At 32.1% G+C, this 20,884-nt stretch overlaps 1 protein-coding gene across 7 annotated transcripts; it reads right to left on the reverse strand.

Annotated features, from left to right (window-relative positions):
• Positions 1-2,159: 2,159 nt before the first annotated feature.
• LOC122635168 (amyloid-beta-like protein) lies at positions 2,160-20,100 on the reverse strand. Of its 7 annotated transcripts, none has more exons than XM_043825054.1 (16): positions 19,964-20,100; positions 19,545-19,725; positions 12,091-12,144; positions 11,281-11,412; positions 9,089-9,215; positions 8,796-8,886; positions 8,532-8,662; positions 5,689-5,908; positions 5,377-5,587; positions 5,037-5,219; positions 4,869-4,940; positions 4,586-4,776; positions 4,290-4,450; positions 3,959-4,185; positions 3,497-3,643; positions 2,160-3,418 (listed from the first exon to the last, which is right to left on the reverse strand). In XM_043825054.1, exons 2-16 carry the CDS (start codon positions 19,602-19,604, stop codon positions 3,308-3,310), a joined length of 2,118 nt encoding a protein of 705 aa, XP_043680989.1. In that variant the 5' UTR covers positions 19,605-19,725; positions 19,964-20,100; the 3' UTR covers positions 2,160-3,307. The 7 variants fall into 7 exon arrangements, with proteins under 7 accessions (XP_043680989.1, XP_043680991.1, XP_043680992.1 ...); XM_043825056.1 differs by lacking the exon at positions 19,964-20,100 and adding an exon at positions 19,811-19,957 and having other exon boundaries at positions 5,037-5,210; XM_043825057.1 differs by lacking the exon at positions 19,964-20,100 and adding an exon at positions 19,811-19,957 and having other exon boundaries at positions 4,290-4,387.
• Positions 20,101-20,884: the final 784 nt, after the last annotated feature.

A 20,884-nucleotide genomic window follows, 5' to 3' on the forward strand; every position in this document is an offset into this window, starting at 1 on the left:
ATTGTAAAAATAAAGTCTAGCTCCATTATTATTCTCTTCCTTTAACTTCTAATCCGAACTGCTATTTAAAGGACGTATATTTTCTTCCTTTCCCTCACATCTCACATGGCATTTAAGCTAAGTCAATTATCTTGATATATGTACTTATCACCTCTTTACAAAAATCAATTCTTAAACTTATATAGGATAACTCGATGCAGATTCGCAGTATTATGAAGTACATACCAATAACTATAAAATTAATTTGCCAAACTGATATGCTCCGATTGCTAATACTGATATTTATATTTCAATTATATTACTATTTGTAACATCAACTTACAATAAAACTAACGATAGATTAACTAAACAATTTAATGATGCATCACTTAAATTTATCTTCAATAAAATAAAATGTGAAGAACAATGCAACTATATAAATATAATTAAAAATCATATTTAACAAATCGTATTTGTTAAATTTGTGATCGTCACTATCTGCGAATGTTCATCGAGTCAGGTTTATATACGATGTTTCAATACTTTAAAGACTACTTGCTATAGGTACACAATGTATATTAATTTTATATGTATACATGTATATGCATGGTGTATATACATATATATATAATCTATATATCACTCACACATCTCTGGCAAACTTACGCGCTTATGCGCGTGAAATCGACCACACGTCCGCATACATACATATGTATATATATATATATATATATATATTTATATATATATTTCTATATTATCATTAATTCACTGATGCTATTTGTAGTATTTGTAGTATTTGTAATACACTCACGTGGTAATTGTTATCGTCTTAATATATCTAAAATATTTGTAACATTCAGCAATGTATGTATGTGTATCTGTGTGTATTTTATTTGCTCACCCTTCGACCGGAGTTGCGCGAGATAAACAAAATTTATAATATTTAAGGTAGGAAGGCAGCTGCTCTGAGTGCGCTTAAAAGATTTCTTTTTCGATTTTCAACGATTTTAGCATGCAATAAATCGTTTAAATTATTTCAAAAAACATGTGTAAAAATACAATAAAATAAACTTATATATATGTATATATATAATGTACTTAATGTACGTTTGAGAACAATCATCTTAAGTATTACAGCGAAGATCAAGTTATTTCTGATTTTCATAAATATTAACTTTGCAAATTCTTCTCTCGTCTTTTAGACATCAAAGCAGATTCGAGTTATCTCGATGTAGCTATTGTCTCGTAAATAGAAATAAATTCTATGCAAAATTAATATTTTTATCAATAATTCCGATAATCTCGCCGATAATTATCTCAAGATGATCGGTCTAATAAAAAATAATATCTGTGGATGAAACACATAACAATCGATTGTATTATCTTTTCTTTCAAACGATATTTGCATTTGCTTATATAAAAATAGTAGACATTTAACTAATTAGATAAATATACAATTGTTTCGAATGAATAAAATTATATATGGGATCACACTACTCTATTAAAAAAAAAAAAAAAAAAAAAAAAAAAAGGAAAAAAAAAAGAGAAAAAAAATTATTTAACTCAAGAGCGTTTAATAGAGTGCATTAAAAAGGAATTAAAATTAAAGTTTCCCACGCGACCCTGGCTAAAGTGCGGGCTACCCCCTTTTGACCATGTACAAATATATAAGCATTAAACGTGTAATATATATTATCATCATATAATATAATTAATAATACCCTAAGATATTAGTTATTGTATGAACAATTCGAAAACAGAAAGGAATATTCTTGCTTTAACAGCCGTCTCTTTTTCAAGCCTTAGTCAGAGGTATTAAAGCCACTCAGAAAACTCCGGTAAACTGTTCCTCTTATTCGACAGTATCGACGTAACGTCTTCGATGCTTAGACTCGTTTAAAAGAAAAAACAAGAGAAGCCCTCGGCGACGTCGAACGAAACTATCGAATATTTTCCGTGCAACCAACGAAGCGACGGCCTCCCGAAAAAAGTACTCGACTTTCGTGTGGAATGATAGAATATCTTATTTCTCGTTATCATTAAATACGTTAGTGATTCAATCTCTTAAGTATTACTTTTTCTCTTTTATAGACTAAGTAAACGTTAAGTACAGAAAGATTCACTAAAAAACCAGGCAGTGGGAATCGAACGGGGACGAAGAAAAAAATATCACGAACTTTTTATGTGCATCGATTGATGTTCTGATATTTTGAGAGTTTCTCTGTAGCGTACATGTAACTCTTGCACAATCATAAGCGATTAATTTTAATCGAAGCTTATATCACCCAATGCGGAATTGCTACGACTTTGAGATACTGATATATATTTATTATTATTATTATTATTATTATTATTATTATTATTATTTTATTTTATTATTATTTTATTATTATTATTATTTTATTATTATTATTATTATTTTATTATTATTATTATTATTATTATTATTATTATTATTAGTATTAGTATTATTCAAAAGGACTGAATCGTAGAATCTTATTGCCATTCTCTATCTCTAAAAATATCAGAGCGAAAAAATATAGAAGTTAGTGCACGATCAGATGCACGTTACCAAATGCATAATTGATTACGGAAAAGATGTGTTGCCTCTCGTGATGATTAAGATCTATTGTTGTAACAGTAAATAGATATAGGATTTCTTTTCAATCGGGTACTTTTCGCAATCCTTTCAGATGAAAAGTTAATAAGTTAATAAAATTGAAGGAACATCAAGATGATAGAACTAATGTGAACTCTTTATCATGAGCAATGCCCCTTCCTGAGTTTCTCTTCGATATTAATGATGGCAAAATAAAAACAATAAAAGCAGGAGGAACTTTCGAAGAGATAGGCATCTAATATCTGACATCCATTTTTTCATATGGCACATACATTTAAAACCGTATCATTATATGGATACACTGAATCGAGTATACTTATCTAGATAGTTTTCGTGGTTCGACACACTGTCATAGTATTAATTCCCCGCGTAATAAGTTCTTAATTATAATTTACCATTTCATATAACACCATTGATGGGTCCACCAACATATATATTATTGTGCTATACATTATGTGAATTAACATCACTGCCTATTACGATTTATGACAGCTAGTTTCAGATTAATGAGTATTTTAGCTGTGCAAGCACAATGTTGTAAGCGCATAAATAATCGGATTCTTCGAAAGTACCTCATGCTTGTTAGAATTAAATCAAAATTATAACGAAAATAATAATGACATTTGTAAACGGAGATAATAATATGGAAAAGACTACTCGAGACCAGCTTTTAAAGCGAATGATGTTCCGATTAAATTGATTAAATTATTCCTTCACCTCGAAATATTTATATGTTGGATTTTCATAGCCATTTATTTGCATGTTGGCTACATGTCGTTCTTCGGGTGTAGCAGCTTGATCAACTTCAATGAAACCCTATTCAACATTTTAATTATTCATATTATTTAGTTCACGTTGGTAATTAATTTTATAAATATGCGCGTATTAACGTACCTGGCTGTGTGGGCTTCTCGCATTACGTCTTTTGAATACAGCAACAGCTACAATTGCAGCTGCCATAAGTGCGATTCCAGCAAATGCTAGCGTAAAGTAAACTGATCGGCTCTCCTTGTGATATAGTTCACGTCTTACTGAGTAACCCTGCGTAAAATGATAATACATTATTAACATTGTTATGCCATCATCATCATACTTGTTATATCTATAACAATTAAAGGAAAAAGACATTAATACTTTTGCAATACTGTTTTCTTGACTATAAATAATAAAATAAACAAATAGCGAGCTACTAGTTAATATTATTAAAAAATTAAATAAAAAATTCAACAGAAAATTCTACAGACTCCAGCATTATTATTTATTTTTTTAACTGTAAATAATAAAATATGTAAAAAGCAAACTACTACTGAGTTAATATTATTAATGGTTCTAATGTAACTGTATAACTGTTCTAACCGGTTCAGAATGTGAGACATCATGAGTCATACTGTGTGCTGCTCTAACCACTCCTTCATTATGCAGCGTTGCAACGGGTGCCGGCTGTTCAGACTGCTGAGAAGAATACTTATTGTCATTCACTGAATCATTCTCTTCGTGTTGTTCTTGTTCCGTACGTAATTCACCACGTTCAACCTTACGTTGTTCCTTGCGTGCACGTTCTAATTGCTTTTGATGTTCTTTTTCTATATACAAATAACGTACATATATACATTTCATTTTTATTTTAATAAAAAAATTCATAATCTTCCAAAGAAGAGCGATGTTATAGAAGAAATTTTTTATATACCTTCTTGTTTGCTAGCCACGTCCGCTTGATACTTGTCTAAAATAGCTGCTTCTGCTTCTCGAGTCATTGCTAACAATAAACCTGGTGTTTCATCCTTACTGCGAAGCGCCAAAACATAGTCATCCATTAGACGCCCGATTTTTGCACTCAGATCAGGATATCTGAAGGTCGATGAAAAAAAAAAAGAAAAAAAAAATAAATAAAATATCAACAAAAAAATAATACACTTGCAACGAATAAATATAATAAAAATTGAGAACATTTAATTGTGTATAAATAAATTATCAATACGTTACCGTTCTAACATCAATAAGCTTTGATTTGTGATTCTATCAATTTCTGCCAGATGTTCCAGTGTCGCAGGTTTTTCACGTTGGGCTTGTTCCAAACTGCTGTCAAGTAAATGCTTGTAATGAGCAATCGTATGGTGTCGGTCCTTGTGAAGAGCTCTGAGCAACTTTTGTAAACACTTTTGAATACGATGGGTCTAAGAAATAGAATATAAAATAGAACATAAATGTTTGGGAACAAATGATAAAAGAACGACCTATGATAAAATAATAAATTTAACGAACTCACATTTGGTGGAGTTTCGTTCAAAGCAGCAGTGTAACAGGACATAGCTTCTTCATTTCTCTGCTTAACAGCTTCCTAACAATTACGTATGAAAATATATTTTAAACGATTCATATAATAAATATATAAATCCACACATGTATTTTATTAATATATTTTAACAACGCATACTTGCACTCGTTGTTGATGCATCGCACTGAGCTGATGTTTCTCCGCAGCTCCACTTTCTTCCAAGGCTGCAACAGTTTCTTGGAATCGTGCCGTCATCCATCGTTTGAAAGCATCAGCAGCAACTGGATCATGAGCTCTTATATCTTGATACCTTTCTTCTAGGTCACTCCAATCCTTCATCACCTGAAAACGTTGTAGCACAAAGATTGCGACACCAATGTTCCGGGCTATAATATTTTTTGCCCAAATAATATGTACATACAAAGGTACATACTATGTTGCACTTATTAACGTGCATTTCATTTGAAATGTAAACTTTATCAAAAATGCTTTTGCTTACTTTTGTTACTTTTTCTTTGTGTACTTCCTCGAGTCTCATCTGCGCTTGTTTGTAACTTTGATGTTCCGATCGTGGATCAAAATGAGTCAAGTATGGATCCGGTGTACCTTGCGATTGAGATGGTTGTTGCGTGCTGCTACTAAGTGGTAAAGGCATTGCCGTTGCTTCTTGTTTAATTTTCTCAGTCGTTGAGAATATTGTGGACGGTCGGCTGTTATAGATTTTAAAGTTAATAATTTCGATAAACGATGTAAAACAAAAAAAAAAGAAAAAGAGAGAATAAATAATTTTTCATTGAAATCATATGCCTACCTCGTAGTTGTATCATAATCGTCTAGATATTCCTCGTCACTCTCCTCATCGTCAGGTTGATCACTGAATACATCGTCGAGATCGCTTTCAGAATCATTATCGTCATCGGCTTCACCATCGAGATCATCTTCGTCATCGAGATCATCTTCGTCCTCGTCGAGATCATCGTCAATTCCTTTTGGAATCGGTAAATCGATTGGTTTCTTGACCTTTATAGTTTCTGTAATAAAACAAGACATTTGTTTTGAATAATAGAATAGAAAAATATATATATATATATATATATATATATATTAGAATAAAAAAAGAAAATAATAAATGTTTCAACAAATTTGAAGCATTTCAATATTTATTTTATTTGTAATTTGAAATGAAAATGATAGAAAGAAAGGACGATATATATATGCCCGTAATATTTATGTTAATCAACACGAAGAAAGAAAAATAGAATAGTTTGCAAAGGGTTGCTTCTTACAAAGAAGAAGAAAAAGAGGAAGAGAGAATCTAGGAAATAAATAACAACAGAGAGAATGTCTGCTTCTGGCTACTCTTTCTCTCTTTCTTTCTTTCTTTCTTTCTCAATCTTAGGCACATAGCTCTTCCATTCCAGAGGCTCTAATTTTTCCCTGTTATGTTAGAGAGGACTAGCATCTTGACTAACTAGGTTCTCGAGATGTTCTATTCTCCGAGAATAGATGCTCTCTGATGAGCTGACTTCTCTCGACTTCTGCAAAGCCAGACAAAAGCCTTCTCTTCTGGTTATACCCACGATGCTGTTCTTTTATCTGGGTCGCATGGCAGACACGTGCAATAAGTGTATGGGCTGGCAGTATTCTTAAGTGTACTTTTGGTCAAGACACGAGATATTGGAACTATTCGAAATCTTAAAAAAATGTTTCAAGAGTATCAAACATAAACGCAAAGTTTCTATTTAATTAATGATGAAAATAAATCGTCAATAATAAGAATATCTTGCAATTTTTGAAACGATCATGCTCTGGTTCTTTTGTTTTATCATTATTTATCCATACTCGCTTTTATTTCATTCTAAAAAAAAAAAAAAAAAAAAGGAAAATTACTTTATAACGAATTGATATAAGAAAATAAATTGAAAGATAATTTGTAAATAAAATATAATTTTAATAAATATATTTCTATTTTAAAAATTTATGTTTGTATTTAAAAAATTTTATTTGATTTCTTTAGAAACAAAAGTACCATGATTAATATATATCTCAAAAGTTGATGTAAATTATACATAGTATAGTATAATTATACTAATATAATTATTAGTGTAATTTTGTTTCAAATTTCACTTATTATATTATAAAAGTTAACACAAATTTTGTATTGCAAGTTTCAAATTATATAAATTTTTGTTGGATGCAATGAAACAATTAAATAAATTTAAAAGTAAATAAAGTAATTAAATTAATTAAGTTATAAAGAATCAATTTCATTTGGAAAAAAAAAAAAATTAAATTAACATTAGAAAATAAGTAGAAAAATAATTCATAAATGAAATAATATTCTTAAAAAGTACATTTGAAAAACAAACTTATTTCATTAGATGAATAGAAAAAAGAAATTGTCCTGAAGAATAAAATGTAAATTTAAAACTTTTATTTAATTGAGAGATAATTAAGAAATATAAAACTCTTATTCAACTGAGAGAAAGATATATATATATATATATATATATATATATATATGTCTGTACGTATATATAGACACATACAAACACATAGATATAATTTAGAAACAAAAAAAAAACACTAATTTAAAACTGAGAAATAATTTAGAAATAAAATATAATATTTTTCATAAATATAAAATCAACATATATTTATTTCATGAAACAAATGTGAAAAAAGGGAGAAAAGAAAGGAAAAAAAAAGAGAAAAAAAGAGAGAAAAGAGAAAGAATATAGTTGCGACACGAAAAACTATAGCAACATGATGCGTAGTCGTCGTCGTCGAGAATGACGCGCGGTCGTTATTGATTACTCGAGCGAGCATACGACGATAGTGGGGGGAGGATGAAGGAAGGGTGGAAAAGAGGGGTTGCGTGCACGTGCACGCGCGCGCGCGCGCGCTATATGTAATCAGTGAGAGTAAGCGAGGATGAGAGAGACAGAAGGAGACATAATACATAGGGAGAAGTGAAAGAAGACAAAGAAAGGATGAAGGAAGGGTGTTAAGAGAGAGAAAGAAAAGAGAGAAAGAGAAAGAGAAAGAGAAGAAGGAATAGAATATTAGGGAAATGAAAGAAAGAAAAGAAAACGATTGAAAATGTCGAGTAAAAAGAGAATGATCCTGCGTGTATTTAACACATTTTCTTTTTCAATCCTTCACATTTGACTGCTTTTTATAATTCTCTCTCTCTCTCTCTCTCTCTCTCTCTCTCTCTCTCTCTCTCTCTCTCTCTCACTCTCTCACTTTCTTTCTTTCTCTTTCTTCTTTTTCTTCTCTTACTTCACTGTTTCTGATACCTTCACAGGCGTGTCCATTAAAAAAAGGTATAAAAAGATTTATTCCTTTGATTCACAGGGGCATTCTTTTCTAACAAAGGCTAATTATTTTTAGAGTCCTGATTATCATGTGAGAGTGAGATGGGGGGGGGGAGGGGGAAGGAGAGAGGAAAAGAAAAGAAAAAACCAAAGATTTATCTCTATCCAATTATAGAATAGAACGGAAAATAGTTAAAGAATGTATGAAAATGATCTCTCGCGTGAAAATAATGACGTAATGAGGATATTGTCATCGGATAAATTCAGTCGTTATTTCAACGACAATGAGAGAAGAATGATATTATGATGTTAGAATGTTACGTACGTTACGTACCTTTCAGGCGTTTCGGACAGCATACGAACTCGACACCAGAGAAGAGCGATATCCCGCATGGTAGTAACATAGCAAAACTCCTTAGATTCATGTTACGTTCTCTGCAGGTATCAGCGGCTGTTGCGTTCCACCTAAAGTAGGAGAAAAGAAAAAGGAAAAAAAAAAAAGAATTATAAAGATTTTGGAATAGACGTAATAAGGATAACAGATATAGAGGAGATATTATACATGTGTGTGTATAATATTAATAATAACATCATTTACCTGTGCGATTCCCAACATTTGGTCTGATTATGTAGATGATCGAAAAGACATCCCTCTGGTACAAGAAGTGCATCACTTTGGAAGGGACCCTCTGAGAAATTATATAATAAATAATATTTAATAAAATGATCAATATCAACGAAATTGATCAATCTCAACGAGATAATTGAATGAATCAATCTAAAAATTTCTGAATAAATATCAGTAATTTCTTTGAAATAATTTTTACAAAATTATGATCTTTTAATTAATTTTTAATTATTATTATCTATTGTCAGTTTTCTAATACTTACCCAGACATCTATAAGGTTTAACCCATCTCGACAATTTACATTTAGTTCTTCCAGGCTTACACCATCCACTGACTCTGACATAATGCGACGACTCGACGATGTTAGTGATGTCTCTCTTTGGATATGCCTACAAAATTAGGTTTCAATTAAATATCATAAATATTCAAACAGGATGATCTCTATCATCTATCCTTAACATACATAAACCAGATTCTTCATCATTTATTCTCTTTGAAATCCGTTAAATCAGAACTCAAGACAAACTAAAATAATGTTCAATGTTTATCAAGAATTAGCTTGGAATTCATAACAAAGAATAAATAAATAAATAAATAAATAAATAAATAAATAAATAAATAAATAAAAATAAATAGCTTATAAATGCTGATAATATCTAATATTTATGCAATGAAACCTCGAAAGTATTATTAATATCAAAATCTAAAATAAACTAAAACAATTTTTAATATTTATCATGAAAAATCTTTAAATTGATATTAAAAAAAAAAAAAGGAAAAGAAATATAGCATAATTAAGCTATAAATGCTAATAACATTCAATATTAATCCGATGAAATTCTTAAAGTATCATATTTTGAACATGATACACATTAATCATTTTTTCATATAAACTATAGTAGGATGAAGTTAAACATAGGGTAGAATAGTTTGGCTTGTAGAAGGTGGAATGCCAAACCGTGCGCTCTTTAGAAGCGCAAGCGCTCTTGCGGTCTAGTGTGTTGCAAGTCAGAGGAACGGGCGTGGGTGAATCGAGGTTGTATCGCGAGTGAAATGAGGCTGCCACGAGCAAAAGAGGCGTGCATACAACACGTACAACAGTAAACCACTAACAGCAGCAGCAGCAGTAGCAGCACCACCACTAGCACACTACCACCAACCACCACACCACACCACTACCATCATCTTCACCACACCACCAACCATATCTATGTATGTCTTTCTTTCGACGATCGTTACTTATTTTACACGTTGGTGTCATTGTGTTGTTCGTGTTTTCTTCTCCTTTTTCTTTTTCTCTTTCTCTCTCTTTCTCTCTCTCTTTCTTTCTTTTTCTTTCTTTTTACCCTAAGTCTTGCTAGCATGATACTAGCTAGCTAGCTCGTGAAGTATTCGAGTTCGACATACCTGCTCTATATTCGTTTCTACACTCTTTTTCTTTTTTTTTTTACTTTTTTGGAAAGAAAAAATGGGGAGAGAGAGAGAGAGAGAGAGAAAGAGAGAGAGAGGAGAGAATACTTGCAAATAACTTTCAAGAGAGATGGACAAGGTGTATGTAAGGGAGGGAGTTAGGAAGGAAGAAAGAGAAAGAGAGAAAGAAAGAAAGAAAGAAAGAGAAAGAGAAGGTAGCAGGCATACTCTTCTATTTCAACTCTACCGCCTTTTACTCCTTCCCAAACGAGCCAGAGAAGCTGGGAACCGTGTATGTTTCTATAGCGTTTCTACTCCCGAATTGAAAGTACCCACTAGGCTTCAACGAGCTTGCTACGAGACTCTGCTGAGAATAATGACGTGTCGTCGGTGTCGGCTGATTTAAACGATCTCCTTTTACCACCTTACTTTCTTTCTTTCTTTTTTTTCTTTTTCTTCTTCTTCTTCGTGTTACCTTCTGGTTTTGATTTATTATTTTGATTTCTAAATTGCATTTTTCAATTTGTCTATTTTTAAATTGATTTCAAAGTTAGGTAAAGTTAATCATTAAAATTGATTTGCAAATTTCAATGAACATGTCTTTTTTTAAACAGATTTTTTATGTTACTCATATTGTGTCCTAATTTATTTTGTTATTTTTAGATTGAAGATTTGCAACTTATTTTATTTTATATTATTTCTCTCTCTCTCTCTTTTTTTTTTTTTTAACGATTTTGAAGATGATTTTATGAAATGATATCTTGAATTCGTCTTAGAAGTGAAAATTGTCATTTCATCAACTTCACTTGATTCAATCTTTCATCATTTTTAAATTACATTTTGCATTTGATCTATCTTGAAATTAATTTCAAAGTTATCATGAATTAATTTCCGGACTTAATTAATGATGTTATAAATTAATTCCGAAGTTAAATAAAGTTAACGTTTAACATTGATTTCATAATTTCAATAGACTTCTTTTTCATGTGGAATGGAAAGTTGAATGTTTAGATGTGGTTCTTTGTATTGATCTCAGTCTCTTACCTTCTTACAATATTCTAAAATCTCGAGTTTGTCCGTCATACAACTCTTCTTATCGGTCGACGACACCCATCTACCTTGTTCGCCCATGTGTTGTGCCAGGTAAACCTCGCCAACTTCGCATAGCGTTGCAACCTTTAAGGAAAATGAAGATTGGACTTGAGATATAACGTTTTACCCAGATAAGATGAATTAAAACAACAACAATAACAAAAACGTTTCATAGAAAAGAATATTTCGACCGCAGCGCGATCGACTTCTTTTTTCTTAATTACAAAATTTACCAAACGAAAAAATGTTTTTCAATTGCGAATTCAACTATTCAAAATCACCATTGATATTATCTTTTTATTATGGAAAAAAAGAACAGAAAGCTGTTATTAAATTATATATATATATATATTTATTTTTAAATTAAAAAGTTCACTTCCATGACCTCGCCCCCTCTCTTGGAAACGAAAGTTTTTCAATATAGGGATTAGACAAAGGCATAAGAAAATTTGGAAAGAACCTTAAATATCGATGAACTGAACTCTAAGTTGTCTTTAAAATAGATAAGGTAGTTATATTTTTGTATACAATATTTAACGCAAATTATCGATTATTACATAGCGAGCCAACGAATCAAGAAATAACGTCAATCCATCGATTTTTCACGCTCGGATTGAAATCCCGAATGTGAATGATACCAGGCGAAGAGAATCGTTTTCTAACGGAACGGAACGATAGGTAATATCGAAATTCTTCTCTACCTTGACAATCAAAGTGTTGTTTCCTAGGTAAAGCTTAAAAATAAGCTTATAAATAACTCACTTGCGGTTCAGATCTTCCTCCAGCTGGTGCCAATTCCAACCTCTCCGATACAGCCTGCAAATATCAACGAAAACGACTTTATTATTACATTTTTTAACCTCTTAAAAGAAATTATTAAATTCTCGATAGTTGAACATATTATACTCGTTAAGTAACAAATTGGTATCGAGTATATAAATAATAAAAAAAAAAGCGATTCATGGAATCATGAAAATAATAAGAAAATATTATACTCGTGAAGCAACAAATTGATTTCGTGTATATGAATGATAAAAAGAGATGACTAACTTTAATAAGATCGTGAGAATAATTAAAAAATTAATAAAATTGTAATAATAATAAAAAGGACGAGTGACATTAATGAAATCATGAAAAAAATAAAAGAACATTATACTCGTTGAGCAACTAATTGGTGTCGAGGATAAAAATAATAAAAATGGCTTATACTTTTATGGAACGATCGATAATATTTTCTTTTTTATACATTATCAATGATTTATAAACGTTGGATTCAAAAATATCCTTGATATATGTACGTATCATAAATCGATCGTTCTATATTTCGAATGTAGCTTTCATTTGCAACTTGCACATCATTGGTGGCAGCCCCATTATAAAGCCGATTATACGATGTTTTATATAAGATTCCCATCTAAATGGATTTAACCTAATGCGTTTATGGCGTATCTGACCGCAACCTTAAAGCAACTTCTAACACATGCTGTCATAGCCACGATGAAAAATAAAATTTTCGGCAAGTTTGTTCGGATTTCTCGATTTTCGTTTAACGCGGTCATCTTTCCTCGAGATCGAGGCGAATGTAGTACATACGTAATCATAGGCAGGAAATGAAGACGAAGAAGAAGAACGTGTATGAACGAGTGTGTATGTATTAGAATGTAATAGGATGTAGTAGCATTGATTCAGATTCTGAGTCTACAATTGTATAGTTGCTTTTCATTCTAGAAAAACAGGTCGATAGTGACAGCATATATACGTACACATATGTACATTTCATATAGGTATCTACGTATATCATTTATCATTTTTGTTACCACAGTTGTCTCATACTATGTAGCAGAAAACAAAATGAAAGTGAATATACTACTACTGTGTGTGGATCACTTCGCAATATAAGAGTTTCTTTATTGATTCCGCCATGTCACCATACATATTTTACGAGAGACATGCTGCTTTCGTTTATTATTAATAAATTATGCCACCACAAACACGTATGCACACACCTGCACATGGTATATATCCTTATTTAAAGAGAACTCAATAAATCGCTTATATATTTTTCGAGAAATATATGTTCTTATCTTATCTTCATTGATTTGTATATATATTAGATTATTACGTACGAAATTTGACGAGAAAATGATAATCCGTTATGCACAGAAATTTAAAATTGGATTTTTTATTCTGTTGGTTTTTATTTCCAAGGAAGTATGTGTTATGTTCATGGTTATATCGCTTACGAACGTTAGACAAGTTGTCTGTCTAATATGGACGTTAAAAATAGAAGGATTCGAAATCAAGGTGGTTTCAAAATGGAGTCCGTGAATTGTTGCCACTTAACACCTGGTCGATCCGCAGTGTCTAACTATCGTAATTCTTCTTCGAGAGTTTCGAGAACAGGTATTAGAAATGTTAGACTGAAATATTTTCTTGTTTCTTCGTTCTTAAATATCTTCGAAAAAAAAAGCTACGTTAATTATTAAAAAACGAAACAAATTTTATGCAAATAAATGTGAGAATTTTTATAAAATTTTACTTAAATATTCACGAGTAAGAAGATACATATTATATTACAAATATAACTTATTTCAATAATTACGATAATTAGAGATCTCGATACTGTATTTTTTTTTTATAATAATTATTTAAATAGATTTGAGAAAGGCGAGCATGCGGAAGTAAACCACTGTTTCTGCAATGTTAACAAATTCATAGAAACAGCCAAAAGATATCATGGCACTAATAGTGATCGCGAAGAAGAAAATATGTGGAGCATGTACTTAAAAGAGAAAAAAAGAAAGAAAAAGAAGGAAGATACAAAAAAATTCTAGAATTTAAATCTTATATTGAGAATCTACATATAATAATACAATTAACGAGTAAGATATCTCTTCTGCAATCATTATATTGTCGAATAATTACTGTTAATAGAAACGATAAACTAACAAAAAAAAAACCAAGAAAAAAATTGAAAAGGGAAGAAAAAAAATGAAAAATGAAGGAGTGCTTGGAATGCTTGGGATTTGAACGTTCAAACTATATATTCGCCATAGTTCTCGATCCTTTCCTTTCTCGTATCGCATACCCGATACATACCGATAACGTCCAAGCCAATAACTTGCATGTAAGGTTTATATTTTGATGGCATATGGACGCCGAGAGAGCTTCATGCTCGACCGAACAATGCGATTTATACGAGCAATGCGAGCTCAGAACTTCTATAAAAGAGCAAGAGAGAGATAGAAAGAGAAATAGTGAGAGAGAAAGAAAGAAAAGAGGTTAATCGCTTTTCGATCATTCTTCTCTCGAATGAAAATGATAAATATCGAAGACTCTTCAATTATGGAAGAAAATAATTCGTCGAGGTTATAAAAAGGGGCGAAAAAAAAAGAGAGAAAAAAAAAACAGAAAATGAAGAGACGCTCGATAATATAAAATATTCGATTACTCTACTTCGATATCTCTTCAAACGAGTGACCTCCCTCTTGCAAGCATCTGGCATATCGTGTTACGTTGATCAAGACCATTTAACGAGAATATTCGAAGAAAAAAAAAAAGAAAAAAAAAAAAGAAATAAATAAAAAGAAACGTAAAAATATATAATTATACATGGGCAAGATTATGATCGTGATTTATAAGATTACCAATCGCGAAACATTTGTGACGTACTTTGCATATCGTATTTTTTTCTTTATTCTACGAAATGATTTTATATTATTCATGAGAACATTGTCGATCTATCGTACAACAATATGAGACCGTTCAATGACAGTTAGCAACTATATTATAATTTACACGTGCGAGTTTAACTTATTACAGAAGCCCTCGACGTCTATCGTACGCGAGAAGTTTGCATAATCGTGGTACTAATATTACTACACTACTGTAACTGGTACATACTATTACTGCTTTTCCTGTTGTTACTTATTATTATATTGGCGTCACATTAAGGTATGAGAATGTTAAAATAGAAATAGCGCGAGACATTTTAAAAATTTCATTAGTTTCAATATTGCCACGTCATTTTACCGTAGTTCCAGATATTTTTTATTTCGATCATCCCTTAAAAGAGGTTAGATTAAACGACGTATTACGAGAAATCGAAATGCTAAAAATGTGCTTTTAAAACGAAATCAATATTCTCAGAATGGTCTCTCATCTTGTCTATTCTGTAGATTTTTGTCGATAAAGTCGTACCGAGAATAATATAAAAGACAAAACATTTTCACGTTAGATCTATTTTATCCTTATTCGATTTGATTAGAAAGTTAGGAATACATAATATAACGTTTGTAAGGCTTCGAATGTGCTATATAAGTCTCGAGAATCAATCAAGTATAAAACCCCTTTTGGAAACGCTTCCTTATCTTTACCGCATCGTACTTGTCTATATATACGTATATATATTCTACAATGTATCACTGTATAAATAGTATATATATAAATCTACTATTGTATATTATTACTCTAGTAAGATTCTACTGTAGTATACTAATATTATAAGTAAACTAGTACTATAGTATATTAACGTTATAGTATACTAACACTGTAGTAAGCTAGTACTGTAATATATTAACACTGACATTGTAGTATACTAGTACTGTGGTATGCTAATACTGTAGTATACTAACATTGTAGCATGATAACACTGTAATATACTATCACTATAGAACACTAACACTGTAATATACTATACTATAGCATACAAATACTATATATAGTACACAAGCTGTAGTGTACTATATATACTATATACACTGTATATGCAGTGATACATTTATACTTCCCGAGACGAAGTAAAATCCGTGACGTAACACGTAAGCCATATAATGTTGAATGCGCGATGCATCCCAGTCAAAGAAATATATATATTTTTTCAGGTTATATACATCTCTTTTATAAATATATATATATACACATACATATATATATATATATATATAACCCAAGAGAAAAGTCCAAAAACAAGTGAATTGCACGTGTGGATGGATGAATATGACTCATCGAAAACGTAATCGGTATGCCATCTATTGAAGCACGCACATAGGATGTATCCATGCGTCATTATTCGTGCGTGACATGCAATGAATCGACAGTACATTAAACGATTAAATTTGTTTGAGAATCGAATTATCAAGAAAGAGAAAAAAGAGGAAAGTGAAATTTATTTTCGCAAAAAAGATTTATGTTAATATTTCATTGATATTCTACTACTCTCGATGTACTAGAACTCCCGATTTACTATATATATATATGTATATGTTATATATCTATACACAGACATATATATATATATATCGTAAGGCATGTATTAATAAATTCTCGAAGCAATATTGTGAAGAGGAAGTTCGTAGTTACCCTTTGAAATACCCTATAATCGACTTATCGTAATTGAGTTAGATGAAAATTGACGAAGGAGGCCAGTACTACCAGGCAGTAAAATCAAATTCAAAGGATATTCACGCGAGGAACTCGAGGGGAAAAAAAGAGAAAGAGAAAGAGAAAGAGAGAGAGAGAGAGAGAGAGAGAGAGAGAGAGAGAGAGAGAGAGAGAGAGAGAGTAAAAAAAAAAGAAAAGACAATACTTTTATGTTGATCGAACTAACCTTTAACTGAAATCAATTTTTATTTTCCATTTATCCGAAAACGTTTCATCTTAATTGGAATCCTAATCGACGTCCATTTTAAAAGGTTATGTATCGAATCTTCTTATGTATCAAATACATTCACTTACTCGCACATATATACACACCTACACAAACGCACCTGCATACACTGTATACAATTATATCAACTCTTTGACATTATCTTCAAAACCATTGGAGACTGAGGAAAAAACTAAAGTTCATATACACCTACGCGAATACGACGTTTCTCCTTCGAGCAACTGGACCATAACCGTCGTCGTCGTCGTCGTCGTCGTTCGTCTCTGTCTCTCTTTCTATCATGTCTCGTATCGTAAAGAATACTGACAAGGTAACAATAAAAAAGAAACGAAGGACGACTTTTTGATGCGGCTTATGCCGCTTCGACATGAATGACGTCGTTAATCGTCTTTAAGCTCGAACCCAGTTAAGAAGTTCTATTCGACCATTTTCAAATCTTAAGATGAAAATTTTCCGAAAGCATGAACCATTTCTCTCTCTCTCTCTCTCTCTCTCTCTCTCTCTCTCTCTCTCTCTCTCTCTATCTATCTATCTCTATCTATCTATCTCTCATACACAGTCATTCATTTTCTTTCTCTCACTAATTATTATTCTCTTTCTATCTCTCTTCTACTCATTCATTCTTTTCTCTTTTTTTTTCACTCATTTTCCGTCTCTCTTTCTTTCTTTCTTTCTATTTATCTGAATCTTTTGTCACTATTCAACCGTCCCCAAATAATCTACCTGAAAGTCGATTTCTCTCGAAACTCGGACTATTTGAAACGATGAAAAGAGAAGAATAAGAAAAAATGAAAAAAGAGAGATATGATGTGAAAAATAAAAGCATCGTTTTACGCAAAAGCAGAAAGACGCCGGCTCCGCAAAGTTGCGTATTTCGTCGTCGTACGCATTCAAAAGAAATAAGAAAAAGAAAAATGATTCTCAGTATTCAAAACGACGAAAGAGAGAAGATGCTCAAGTAACTTGAAATGCGTTCTTTCCTTTTTGATAAAAACTATACCCGGATGATTATTTTTCGCTGACGAATAATGTAAGGATATTCTTCTGTACCAGATTCGAAATAAAAAAGGTTAAATGATTTCTTTTTTCTTTTTTCCAAGAATCATCGAATCGATACGGATATAACGACGCAACTAAAAAAAAATCAATATCGTTGACATTTCACTTTTTTATCAAGTAAATCTGTCAGATTCGATGAAAATGAGAAAATTAAAAAAAAATTTTCAAAACGCCATTACACTCAACATTTTCTTTAAAGAACCAATCATCGCATTGATACGAATAACGTACCAATCGATCAAAATCAATTTCGTTGACATTTCATTCTTTTATCAAACAAATCTGTTAGATTCGATAAAAATAATGAAGGATTAAAACGACTTTTTCAAAATGCCATTACATCTAATATTCTTTTTAATGAACCAATCACTGCATCGATACGGATATAACGAGGCGCGACCAATGAAAATCAGTCTCATTAAAATTTCATTTTTTCCTCGAGCAAATCTGTCAGATTCGATGGAAATAAAAAACATTAAAAAGTTTTTTTCTCTTTAATGTCAGTATATCTAAGATATTTTTTAAAGAACCAATCACTACGTCGATAAGGATATAACGAGGTGACCAATCAAAATGACCAATCTTGTTGACATTTCATGTTTTCTTGAATAAAATTGTAAGAAAAATGTAAGAAAGAAAAAGAATTGGTAAAAGAGAGAAAGAGAGTAAGAGAAGTCGACGATCGTTACGAGGAAGGGGGAGGAGAAGGGGGAAGGAAAAGGGAGGAGGGGGTGCGGGTTCACTTGGAAAGTACTCGGAACATATTAAAGCACGGAGCACCGGCGCGTGCATCGATCGGAGAGAGCGGCTCCCGTTTGACGGCAGCCATAGCAAACTTCCTTTCTCATCGTGATGCGACATTTCTTTAGGAGATTTGGCAAACGAAAACGTCAAATCGTACTATGACGACGAGGAGGAAGGAGAACGAATCGATCGATAGTCGCCATCGTTGTCGACGAATTTTACGAACCAATCAGCATTCTTCATTATAAATCTTTGCTTAACGTGAAGTAAGGAAAGAGTTGATTGGTCGTCGATAATATTTAAAAAATAAAAAAATTATTATACTTTTTGTTTCGCATGTTGTGAATTTCTCGAAGATACAAAAGTAATAAAAGAAAGATGAAAGAAGCCTTTCTTGTAATATATAGGAAAACCTTGCTTGTGCTTCTCGAATCTTTATTATTGATATCTCATTTCAAATAACTAAGCCGCAAGATTTTCCAAGTGCAATACATTAAGCAAAGATAGAAGGAAGTCTTTGATCGAATCGAAATGTAAAAATTGATGTTTCTAACGAATAGCATCGTATATTCAGCCTTGCTTGTATACATATGTACGTACATATGTACGTATATATATACATATACATCTGGATAGGTACGTCGCGTGGAACGTCATTGCGGCTTTCTCTCATTCCCTCTTTCTCTCGAAGTGAAAAAAATGTGTCTCTCATAACGATTGCTTATTTACGCGTTTGTAAACTCACCTGAACGCGAGAGACCAAGAGGACGCCCAGCAAGAACGCGGGCAGCATCATCCCCTTCATCTTCCTGCCTGCCTGCCTGCCTCTACCTCGTTCCTTTTTCTTCGTCTCTTTCTCTGACACTGGTACTTCGCTTTAGAATCTCCTCCCGTCTTTCACGACGAATGGATGGACGTGTGACGACCTTTGAAAGGAAATTGAAGACTGATTTTCTTCTCTCTCTATCTCTATCTCTATCTCTCTATCTCTCTCTCTCTCTCTCTTTCTACCTGTCTATATGTCAGGTAAAAATATTCTAATCCCCTTCTCCAATATTCTTGTCCCCCACGTTCCGTAAAATAATACGAGATTAGAAAAATCCGGCGCCGTATACGAAAGCGCACACGGCAATAGTGTTAATGCGCGACTGCTTGGCTAGCTACCTTGGTGCTGCTGCTGCTGCTTTTGCCGTCGCCACGACCACCTCCACTACCACCACACCACCACCGCCGCCACCACCGTTGCCGCCGCCGTTGCCGCCGTCACCGCCGCTGCCGTTGCTGCCGTTGTCGTTGGGTGGGTCGCTTGACTAGAAATCCAATATGGCGTCACAGCGCGGCGCGGTGCCGCTGAACCGGCTCGGCCAATCAATGGCCACCGCTCGATGACCGCGCCAGTAACCGCTTTTCACATGCGCCCCTTGATCAGTCGATAACGTGGCGGGAAAGCTGGTGGTTTAAACGTTTCCCGAAGGAGCGCCAATTTTCCCGCTAAACTTTTCTTTCTTTACATACATCGCGTATTTTTAATTTTTCAAATAATTTTTGTTATACATACGTAGATATTAAAAATTACATGATTTCATTAAAGATTCGTAAAATAAGAGAGAAGAAATTTACATGTCAATGACAATACGCTTAGATGTAACGTTAACTAGAAATTTGTTGGAGCGAAGAAATGAATTTTCAAATCCCTTTGAAAACTAATCTCTATCTCTAGTTTTCAAGATAGTAAAACTTTAATAACTCAATTAGAATACTATTCATATTTTTGCCATTGAATATGTCGAATGATTGTAATTGAATAATAACAAAATTTCATATATAAATACGATCGTAATTCTATCAAATGGAAAGTTCAATGATATAAAAATTTCTTAATAAATGATCTCTTAATAAACTTGTTTTATACTATTATCATATTTATGTCATCGAACATGTCGAATTGGTTAAATTAAATAAGAAAAAAAAAATTGCAATATAAAAATCCAGTTGTTATTCTAACAATCTACGAAGAAGAAGTACGAGTAAAATTTAATGGAATGGGATTTAATGCGAAATTGACACGAGGCAATGGAAATGGAA

This window comes from Vespula pensylvanica, chromosome 17 (genome assembly GCF_014466175.1).
Source record: "Vespula pensylvanica isolate Volc-1 chromosome 17, ASM1446617v1, whole genome shotgun sequence".
NCBI classification, from domain to species: domain Eukaryota; kingdom Metazoa; phylum Arthropoda; class Insecta; order Hymenoptera; family Vespidae; genus Vespula; species Vespula pensylvanica.

Bases quoted from the DNA above. Each gene is read 5' to 3' on its own strand.
- LOC122635168 (XM_043825054.1), bottom strand. From the start codon at position 19,604: ATGAAGGGGATGATGCTGCCCGCGTTCTTGCTGGGCGTCCTCTTGGTC. The intron at 12,145-19,544 runs GTGAGTTTACAA...TGATATTTGCAG, and splicing joins TCTTGGTCTCTCGCGTTCAG to GCTGTATCGGAGAGGTTGGA. The intron at 3,419-3,496 runs GTACGTTAATAC...AATGTTGAATAG, and splicing joins CGAGAAGCCCACACAGCCAG to GGTTTCATTGAAGTTGATCA.